Genomic DNA, 10,637 nt, shown 5'->3' on the forward strand with positions numbered 1-10,637 from the left:
TTCCTAAAAAATTCCAACTCTTTATCGAAATACCTCCCTTACCTAAGTATGAGGTCACTACACAAGACTCATTCCAGGTCGTAAGAAAAGAAAATTCCTCTAACACTCGGACAGTCTTGACCACGATTTCTGGAACATATTTTTAGGGGATTTGTGGCGGGGTGGTCGAGCCATCGGGGCGTCGGCAAAACTTCCAAAGCGATTCCTTTTCCAAACAGTAAAAGCCATGTATCCATCCACCCCTTTCTGTGTGGCCAGGTAGGTGGATACTGGGGTGGTGGTGGTAGTAAAGTGGTACTGGTGGTAGTATTATAGTGGTACTGGTGGTGGTAGTAGAGTGGTAATGGTGGTAGTATAGTGGTACTGGTGGTAGTATTATAGTGGTACTGGTAGGAGACAGTGGTACCAGGAGTAGAGGTACTGGTGGTAGAGCAGTGTACCTGGTGGTGGTGGAGAATGGTACTGGAGGCAGGAGCATAGTGGCACTGGAGGCAGTGACGCAGGCAGAGATAGTACTGGTGGTAGGAGCATAGTGGTACTGGTGGGAGTAGGTACTGGTGGTAGGAGTATAGTGGTGGCCTGGTGGCAGGAGCATGTGGTACTGGAGGTAGGAGGCGGTGACCGAAGTGGAGCATAGTGGCACTGGCGTAGGAGTATAGGTACTGGTGGTAGGAGCATAGTGACTGGAGGTAGGGAGTATAGTGGGTACTGGTGGTAGGGAGTATAGGTGGTAGGAGCATAGTGGTACTGGTGGCAGGAGTGGGTGGCTGGTGGTGGGAGTAGTGGCACTGGTGGTAGGAGCAGGGACTGCAGGTGGGAGATAGTGGATGGGAGGCACGGGAGATGGGAGGTAGGAGTAAGGTGGGACTGGTGGTAGGAGTATAGTGATGCAGGTAGAAGTATAGTGGTACTGGTGGTAGGAGAGTGTGACTGCAGGTAGATATGGTACTGGTGGTAGGGAGAGAAGGCACTGAGTGCAGGGATATGCACTGGTGGTAGGAGCATAGTGACTGCAGGGTGAGAAGCATAGTGGTACTGGTAGGAGTATAGGACTGCAGGAGGTGGCAATGGGATGTGCAGTGAGCATAGTACCTGGAGGCAGGAGCAGTGGTACTGGTGGTAGGAGTATAGCACTGGTGGTAGGAGTATAGTGGTACTGGTGGCAGGAGCATAGTGGTACTGGTGGTAGGAGCATAGGTAGGAGTGGTACTGGTGGTAGGAGTGGCACCAGGAGTGGTACTGGTAGGAGCATAGTGGTACTGGAGGTAGGAGATAGTGGTACTGGAGGTAGGAGTAGTGGTACTGGAGGTAGGAGGCGTACTGGTGGTAGGGAGACAGTGGCACTGGGGTAGGAGATAGTGGTACTGGTGGTAGGAGTATAGTAGCTCGGGAGGTAGGAGTATAGTGGTACTGGTGGTAGGAGCATGTGGCACTGGTGGTAGGAGACAGTGGCACTGGTGGTAGGAGACAGTGGTACTGGTGGTAGAGCATAGTGACTGGTGGTAGGAGCATAGTGGCACTGGAGGCAGGAGCAGTGGCACTGGTGGTAGGGATAGTGGTACCTGGTGGAGTATAGTGGCACTGGAGGTAGGGAGCATAGTGGTACTGGTGGTAGGAGGCAGTGGTACTGGTGGTGGGAGGGACTGCAGTGGTACTGTAGGAGTAGTGGCACTGGAGGTAGGAGACAGGTACTGGAGGTAGGAGTATAGTGGCTGGAGGTAGAGTATAGTGGTACCAGGTAGGAGCATAGTAATGGTGGTAGGAGAGCAGTGGCACTGGTAGGAGTATAGTGGTACTGGTAGGAGACTGCAGGAGCAGTGGCAGTACTCAGTGTAGAGTATAGTGGCACTGGTGGTAGGAGTATAGTGGCACTGGTGGTAGGAGTTAGTGGCATGAGTGCAGGAGTATAGTGGCACTGGTGGTAGGAGATAGTGGTACTGGTGGTAGGAGCATAGTGGCACTGGTGGCAGGAGTATAGTGGTACCGGCGGTGAGCATGAAGTGGCACTGGTGGTAAGGTAGGAGGCAGTGGCATGCGGCACTGGCAGAGCATATGGCACTGGTGGTGAGCATAGTGGCACTGGTGGTAGAGCATAGTGGCACTGGAGGTAGGAGTATAGTGGGTGCCTGGTGGTAGGAGCATAGTGGCACTGGTAGAGCAGTGACTGGTGGCAGGAGTATAGTGGCACTGGGAGGTAGAGGCAGTGGTACTGGTGGTAGGAGCATAGTGGTACTGGTGGTAGGAGTATAGTGGTACTGGTGGTAGGAGTATAGTGGTACTGGTATGTAGTGGTACTGGAGGTAGGAGACAGTGGCACTGGTAGGAGCATAGTGGTACTGGTGGCAGGAGCATAGTGGGCCTGGAGTGAGGAGATAGTGGCACTGGGGTAGGAGCATAGTGCTACTGGTAGAGCATAGTGGCACTGGTGGCAGGAGCATAGTGGCACTGGTGGTAGGAGCATAGTGGCACTGGTGGTAGGAGACAGGCCTGGTAGGAGCAAGTGGTACTGGTGGTAGGAGCATAGGACTGGTGGTAGGAGCAGTGGTACTGGTGGTAGGAGACAGTGACTGGAGGTGGAGTATAGTGGTACTGGTGGTAGGAGTATGAGTGGGAGTGTAGAGGTAGTGGTACTGGTGGTAGGAGGTATAGTGGTACTGGTGGTAGGAGTATAGTGGTACTGGAGGTGAGCAGGTACTGGTGGGAGTATAGTGGTACTGGTGGTAGGAGTATAGTGGCACTGGAGGTAGGAGATAGGACTGGTGGTAGGAGACAGTGGGACTGGTGGTAGGAGCATAGTGGCACTGGTGGTAGGAGATAGTGGTACTGGTGGTAGGAGCATAGTGGCACTGGTGTAGGAGCAGGCACTGGTGGCAGGAGCATAGTGGTACTGGTGGTAGGAGCATAGTGGCACTGGAGGTGGTGGAAGTGCAGTGGCACTGGTGGTGGGAGTATGAGTGGTGCCTGGTGGTAGGAGCATAGTGGACCAGGTAGGAGACAGTGGCCTGGAGGAGCATAGTGGCACTGGAGGCAGGAGTATAGTGGCACTGGTGGTAGGAGTATAGTGGTACTGGAGGTAGGAGCATAGTGGTAGGAGTATAGTGGTACTGGTGGTAGGAGCATAGTGGTACTGGTGGTAGGAGATAGTGGTACTGGTGGTAGGAGTATAGTGGTACTGGTAGGAGGTGAGGCCTGGTGGTAGGAGACAGTGGTACTGGTGGTAGGAGTATAGTGGCACTGGTGGTAGGAGTATAGTGGCACTGGTGGTAGGAGATAGGTACTGGTGGTAGGAGATAGTGGACTGGCAGGAGCAGTGGCACGTGGTGAGCAGTACTGAGGAGCATAGTGGCACTGGTGGCAGGAGCATAGTACCGAGGTGAGCAGTGGCACTGGTGGTAGGAGTATAGTGGCACTGGTGGTGGTGAGCATAGTGGCACTGGTGGTAGGAGCAGTACTGGTGGTAGGAGCATAGTGGCACTGGTGGTAGGAGACAGTGGTACTGGTGGGGAGTATAGTGGCACTGGTGGCAGGAGTGTGGCACTGGTGGTAGGAGTATAGTGGTACTGGTGGTAGGAGATAGTGGTACTGGGTAGGAGATAGTGGCACTGGTGGCAGGAGTATAGTGGACTGGTAGGAGACAGGTACTGGAGGTGGGAGCAGGTGACTGGTGGGAGTATAGTGGCACTGGTGGCAGGAGACAGTGGTACTGGTGGTGAGGAGCATAGTGGTACTGGTGGTAGGAGTATAGTGGCACTGGTGGCAGGGACATAGTGGCACTGGTGGCAGGAGCATAGTGGCACTGGTGGCAGGAGCATAGTGGCACTGGTGGTAGGAGCATAGTGGCACTGGAGGCAGAGCATAGTGGCACTGGAGGCAGCATAGTGCACTGCAGGAGACAGGCACTGGTGGCAGGAGTATAGTGGTACTGGTGGTAAGCATAGTGGCACTGGTGGGCGTGAGTAGTGGCACTGGTATAGTGGCACTGGTGGTGGAGCTGGAGGTAGAGTATAGTGTACTGGTAGGAGCAGTGGTACTGGAGGTAGAGCAGTGGCACTGGTGGTAGGAGATAGGCAGCACTGGTGGTAGGAGATAGTGGCACTGGTGGTAGAGATAGTGGCACTGGTGGTAGGAGCAGTGGCACTGGTGGCAGGAGCATAGTGGTACTGGTGGTAGGAGCATAGGTGGACTGCAGGTAGGAGTAACTGGAGGTAGGAGCATAGTGGCACTGGAGGCAGGAGAGATGGTGGGAGACAGTGGCACTGGAGGTAGGAGAGTAGTGGCACTGGTGGTAGGAGTATAGTGACGGTGTAGGAGTATAGTGGTACTGGTGGTAGGAGACAGTGGCACTGGTGGTAGGAGCATAGTGGTACTGGTGGTAGGAGCAGGGGACTGGAGGTAGGAGTATAGTGGCACTGGTGGTAGGACATAGTGACGCAGGAGCATAGTGGCACTGAGGTAGGAGCATAGTGGCACGGTAGGAGCATATATGCAGGAGATAGTGGCACTGGGACAGTGGCACCGAGTGAGACAGTGGCACTGGGGAGGACAGTGGCACTGTAGGAGCATAGTGGCACTGGTGGCAGGGAGTGCAGTGGCACATTGCAGGAGCATAGTGGCACTGGAGGCAGGAGCATAGTGGCACTGGAGAGCATAGTGGCACTGGTGGCAGGAGACAGTGGCACTGGAGGCAGGAGCATAGTGGTACTGGAGTGGCAGGGAGAGCAGTGGCACTGGAGGCAGGAGAGAAAGTGGCACCCTGAGGTAGAGCAGGCACTGGAGGTAGAGCATAGTGGCACTGGTGGCAGGAGCACAGGCACTGGTGGCAGGAGCATAGTGGCACTGGTGGCAGGAGTATAGTGGCACTGGTGGCAGGAGCATAGTGACCGCAAGGTAGGAGCATAGTGGCACTGGGGCAGGAGCACAGTGGCACCGGTGGTGAGCATAGTGGCACTGGTGGCAGGAGCATAGTGGCACCGGAGGCAGGAGCATACAGTGGCACTGGTGGTGGAGGAGCATAGTGGCACTGTGGTAGAGCATAGTGGCACTGCAGGCATGGTGACTGGCAGGAGCATAGTGGTACTGGAGGTAGGAGCATAGTGGCACTGGTGGTAGGGAGCATAGTGGCACTGGAGGGAGCATATGCACTGGTGGCAGGAGAAGTGGCATGGGGGAGCATAGGACTGGTGAGCATAGTGGCCTGGTGGTAGGAGTATAGTGACTGCAGGTAGGAGCATAGTGCACTGGTGGTAGGAGCATAGTGGCACTGGTGGCAGGAGCATAGTGGTACTGCAGGAGCATAGTGGCACTGGAGGTAGGAGCATAGTGGCACTGGTGGCAGGAGCATAGTGGCACTGGTGGTAGGAGACAGGCACTGGAGGCAGGACATGTGGCACCGTGGCAGGAGATAGTGGCACTGGTGGCAGGAGATAGTGGCACCGGTGGCAGGAGTATAGGGCACTGGTGGTGGAGCATAGTGGCACTGGTGCAGGAGCATAGCACTGGTGGCAGGAGCACAGTGGCACTGGAGGCAGGAGCATAGTGGCACTGGTGGTAGAGCATAGTGCACTGGTGGCAGGAGCATAGTGACTGGTGGCAGGAGCATAGGCACTGGAGGCAGGAGACAGTGGCACTGGTAGGAGCATAGTGGCAGTACTGGTGGTAGGAGTGCAGTGGCACTGGTAGAGCATAGTGGCACTGGTGGCAGGAGTGTAGTGGCACTGGGAGGAGCATAGTAACTGGTGGTAGGAGTATAGTGGTACCTGGTAGACATAGTGGTACTGGAGGCAGTAAGGCAGGGAACTGGTAGGAGCATAGTGGCACTGGTGGTAGAACATAGTGGTACTGGTGGTAGTGAGCAGAAAGGGCACTGGTGGCAGGAGCATAGTGGCACTGCTGGAGAGCAAAGTGGCACTGGTGGCAGGAGCATAGGCACTGGTGGTAGAGTATAGGGCACTGGTGGTAGGAGCATAGTGCACTGGTGGGAGCAGTGTGACTGGGAGGTATATGTGGGTACTGGTGGTAGGAGACAGTGGCACTGGGAGTGGGGTGGGGAGAGCAGGTGGTACTGGAGGTAGGAGTATAGTGGGACTGGTGGTAGGAGCATAGTGGCAATTGGGGTAGAGTATAGTGGCACTGGTGTAGGAGTAGTGGTACTGGTGGTGGGAGTATAGTGGTACTGGAGGCAGGAGAAAGATACTGGTGGTAGGAGCATAGTGACTGGTGGTAGGAGCAGTGACTGGAGGTAGGAGACAGTGGTACTGGTGGCAGGAGAAGGGCACTGGAGGTAGGGAGCATAGTGGTACTGAGGCAGGAGACAGTGGCACTGGGCAGGAGATAGTGGCACTGGTGGTAGGAGCATAGTGGCACCTGGAGGTAGGAGACAGTGGCACTGGTGGTAGGAGCAGTGGCACTGCAGGAGCACAGTGACACTGGTGGTAGGAGCATAATGGCACTGAGGTAGGAGCAGGGCACGGGAGGAGCATAGGGCACTGGCAGGAGCAGTGGCACTGGAGGCAGGAGCATAGTGGCACTGGTGGTAGGAGCATAGTGACTGCAGGAGCATAGTGGCACTGGAGGCAGGAGCATAGTGGCACTGGTGGTAGGGAGATGGTAGGAGCATAGGTACTGGTGGTAGGAGCAGTGGCACTGGTGGTAGGAGTAGTGGCACTGTAGGAGCATAGTGGCACTGGTGGTATACAGTGGCACTGAGGTAGGAGCATAGGGACTGGTGGCAGGGAGAGACAGTGGTACTGGTGGTAGGAGCATAGGCACTGGAGGTAGGAGCATAGTGGCACTGGTGGTAGGAGCAGTGGCACTGGGAGGCAGGAGCATAGTGGCACTGGTGGCAGGAGCATAGTGGCACTGGTAGGAGCAGTGGCACTGGTGGCAGGAGACAGTGGCACTGGTGGAGGGATATAGTGGCACTGGTGGCAGGAGCATAGTGGCACTGGAGGAGCATAGTGGCACCGGTAGAGCATAGCGGCACTGGGGCAGGGGTAGGAGCATGGTGGCACCTGGTGGCAGGAGCATAGTGGCACTGGTGGTGGAGACAGTGGCACTGGTGGTAGGAGCATAGTGGCACTGGCAGGAGCATAGTGGCACCGAGGTAGGAGCATAGTACCGGTGGTAGGAGCATAGTCACTGCAGGAGCATAGTGGTACTGGTGGCATATGTGGCACCAGGAGCATAGTGGCACTGGAGGTGACATAGTGGCACTGGTGGCAGGAGCATATGGCACGATGCAGGAGACAGTGGCACTGGTGGCAGGAGCACAGGCACGGAGGCAGGAGCATAGGCGACAGTGGCTGGTAGGAGCATAGTGGCACTGGTGGTGAGCATAGTGGCACTGTGGCAGGAGACAGTGGCACTGGTGGCAGGAGCATAGTGGCACTGGTGGCAGGAGCATAGTGGCACTGGTGGAGTGATAGAGGAATGGTGGTAGGAGCATAGTGGCACTGGTGGTAGGAGAGTAGTGGCACTGGAGGCAGGAGATAGTGGCACTGGTGGTAGGAGCATAGTGGCACTGGTAGGAGCATAGTGGCACTGGTGGTAGGGACAGTACTGTGGTAGGAGGAGGCACTGGTGGTAGAGTATAGTGGCACTGGTGGTAGGAGCATAGTGGCACTGTAGGTAGGAGGAAAATGGTGGCAGGAGCATAGTGGTACTGGTGGTAGGAGATAGTGGCACTGGTACTGGCATAATGGTACTGGTGGTAGCATAGTGGCACTGGTAGCATTATAGTGGTACTGTGGCAGGGAGAGTAGTGGCACTGGTGGCAGGAGCATAGTGGCACTGGTGCAGGAGCAGACACTGGTGGTAGGAGCATAGTGGCACTGGTAGGAGCATAGTGGCACTGGGCAGGTATAATGGCACTGGTGGCAGCATAGCACGGTGGAGAATAGTGGCAGGCAGGAGCATACGGTGGCAGAGCACAGTGGCACTGGTAGGAGCATAGTGGCACTGCGGTAGGATAGTGACTGGTGGTAGGAGCATAGTGGCACTGGTGGCAGGATATGGCACTGGTGGTAGGAGTAGTGGCACTGGTGGTAGGAGCATAGCAGTACTGGGGTAGAGCATAGTGGCACTGGTGGTGGTAGCATAGTGGCACCGGTGGTAGGAGCATAGTGGCACCGGTGTAGGAGATAGTGGCACTGGTGGTAGGAGCATAGGCGTACTGGTGGCAGGAGCATAGTGGCACTGGTGGTAGAGCATAGTGGCACCGGTGGTGAGCATAGTGGCACTGGTGGCAGGAGCATAGTGGCACTTGCAGTACAGTGCACGTGGCAGGGCAAGGCACCGGTGGCAGGAGACAGTGGCACGGCAGGAGCATATGGCACCAGGCAGGGACATAGTGGCACTGGTGGCAGGAGCATAGTGGCACTGGTGGCAGGAGCATAGTGGCACTGGAGGCAGGAGCATGTGGCACGGTAGGAGCATAGTGGTACTGGTGGTAGGGAGCATAGTGGCACTGGTAGGAGCAGTGGCACTGGTGGTAGGAGCATAGGTGGTAGTATAGTGCACTGGTGGCAGGAGCATAGTGGCACTGGTGGTAGGAGCATAGTGGCACTGGTGGTAGGAGCATAGTGGCACTGGTAGGAGCATAGGTACTGGTAGGAGCATAGTGGCACTGGGAGGTAGGACAGTGGTACTGGTAGGAGTAGTGGTACTGGTGGTGCATAGTGGCACTGGTGGTAGGGCATAGTGGCACTGGTGGCAGGAGTATGCGGCACTGGTGGCAGGAGACAGTGGCACTGGTGGCAGCATAGTGGCACTGGTGGCAGGAGCATAGTGGCACTGGTGCAGGAGACAGTGGCACTGGTGGTAGGAGCATAGTGGCACTGGTGCAGTACTGGCAATGGTACTGGTGGTAGGACAGTGGCACTGGTGGTAGCAGTATAGTGGCACTGGCAGGAGCATAGTGGCACTGGTGGCAGGAGCATAGTGGCACTGGTGGTAGGAGCATAGTGGTACTGGTGGTAGGAGCAATAGTGCACCTGGTGGTAGGAGCATAGTGGTACTGGTGGTAGGAGCATAGTGGTACTGGTGGGAGCATAGTGGCACTGGTGGCAGGAGTATAGTGGCACTGGTGGTAGGAGTAGTGGTACTGGTGGCAGGAGCATAGTGGCACTGGTGGCAGGGTATAGTGGCACTGCAGTACAGTGGTAGCAGGTGCATAGTGGCACTGGTAGAAGTGGCACTGGTGTAGCAATAGTGGCACTGGCGGTAGGAGCATAGTGGCACTGGTGGCACTGCAGTATAATGGCACTGGTGGTATAGCGTACTGGTGGCAGGATATAGTGGCACTGGTGGTAGGAGCATAGTGGCACCTGGTGGTAGGAGCATAGTGGCATTGGTGCAGGAGCAGTGGCACTGGAGGTAGGAGCATAGTGGCACTGGTGGTGGAGCAGTGGTACGGTGGTGGTGGAGCATAGTGGCACTGGTGGTAGGAGTATAGTGGCACTGGTGGTAGTATTATAGTGGTACTGGTGGTGTATAGTGGCAACTGGTGGTAGGAGTATAGTGGTACTGGTGGTAGAAGTATAGTGGTACTGGAGGTAGGAGTATGGTGGTACTTGGTAGGAGGTAGGTACTGGTGGTAGGAGTATAGTGGTACTGTGGTAGGGAGTATAGTGGTACTGGTGGTAGGGAGAGCAGTGGTACTGGTGGTAGGGAGCATAGTGGTACTGGTGGTAGGAGTATAGTGGTAATTGGTTGTAGTATAGTGGTACTGGTGGTTGGAGTATAGTGGTACTTGCAGGTAGTGTACTGGTGATAGTATTATAGTGGTACTGGTGGTAGTATAGTGGTACTAGTGGTAGGAGATACGAGGAATAATGGAACTAAATGATGAAACCAATAACAAAATAAAATACAGAGAAGGATAGAAAACAAGATGTTGACTAATGAAAGAGGGAAGGAGGCAGCCAAGAAGAAGGAAACAGGAGGAGGAGGAGGAGGAAGAAGAAGAAGAAGAACATGAGGATATGCAATAGTAGGAAGGAGAAGGAGAGGAGGAGGAGGAGGAAGAGGAATAACAAGAGGAAATGAAAAGAAAGGAAAAGAGAGACAAGGAGGAGAAGGAGGAGAAAAGAAGAGGAAGAGCAGGAAGAGGGAAAAAATGAGGAAATGAAATAGTAGGAAGGAGGAGGAGAAAGAAGGAGAAAGGGAGGAGGAGGAGGAGAAGAGGAATAACAAGAGGAAATGAAATAGCAAAAAGGGAAAGACGAGTACAAGGAGGAGAAGGAGGAGAAAAAGAAGAAGAAAAAATACCTGAGATGTAGCCAGCATCTTGCCAGGTAGCAGAGCCCAGGAGAGTTAAGACGCAGGTATAAAGAGGCCAATTAGCCACACTTGTCCACACACATCAGGTCTCACCCAACCACACCCATTATTATGTTGCCTCTCTCTACTCAACAGTCTATTATATACATGCTAATAAAATTATTCGTGAAAGGGTTAAAAAAAATATTTATATTAAAGTACCTATATATATATATAGACTCATCATCATCATCATCATCATTATCATCATTATAATCAAGAGAAACGACAGTAAAATCATTATGGGAATTGTATCACTAATGTCAACCAATAATTACAGCTACTTCAATATCTTAGCGTCTTCATTATTTCTTAAACAC

At 54.4% G+C, this 10,637-nt stretch overlaps 1 protein-coding gene across 1 annotated transcript; it reads right to left on the reverse strand.

Moving 5' to 3' along the window:
- Positions 1–1,092: 1,092 nt before the first annotated feature.
- LOC121880382 (mucin-5AC-like) lies at positions 1,093–8,532 on the reverse strand (the record flags this gene model as incomplete). Its single annotated transcript, XM_042387540.1, is given in 7 exon segments — positions 1,093–1,330; positions 1,518–1,562; positions 2,528–2,615; positions 2,618–2,677; positions 4,596–5,971; positions 6,256–7,386; positions 8,172–8,532. Coding segments are annotated over 7 exon segments (3,299 nt in total), but the record flags the coding sequence as incomplete, so codon positions are not given.
- Between the last annotated feature and the right edge of the window lie 2,105 nt (positions 8,533–10,637).

The sequence above is a fragment of the Homarus americanus genome, unplaced genomic scaffold (genome assembly GCF_018991925.1).
Source record: "Homarus americanus isolate GMGI-L3 unplaced genomic scaffold, GMGI_Hamer_2.0 scaffold48992, whole genome shotgun sequence".
Classification (NCBI taxonomy): domain Eukaryota; kingdom Metazoa; phylum Arthropoda; class Malacostraca; order Decapoda; family Nephropidae; genus Homarus; species Homarus americanus.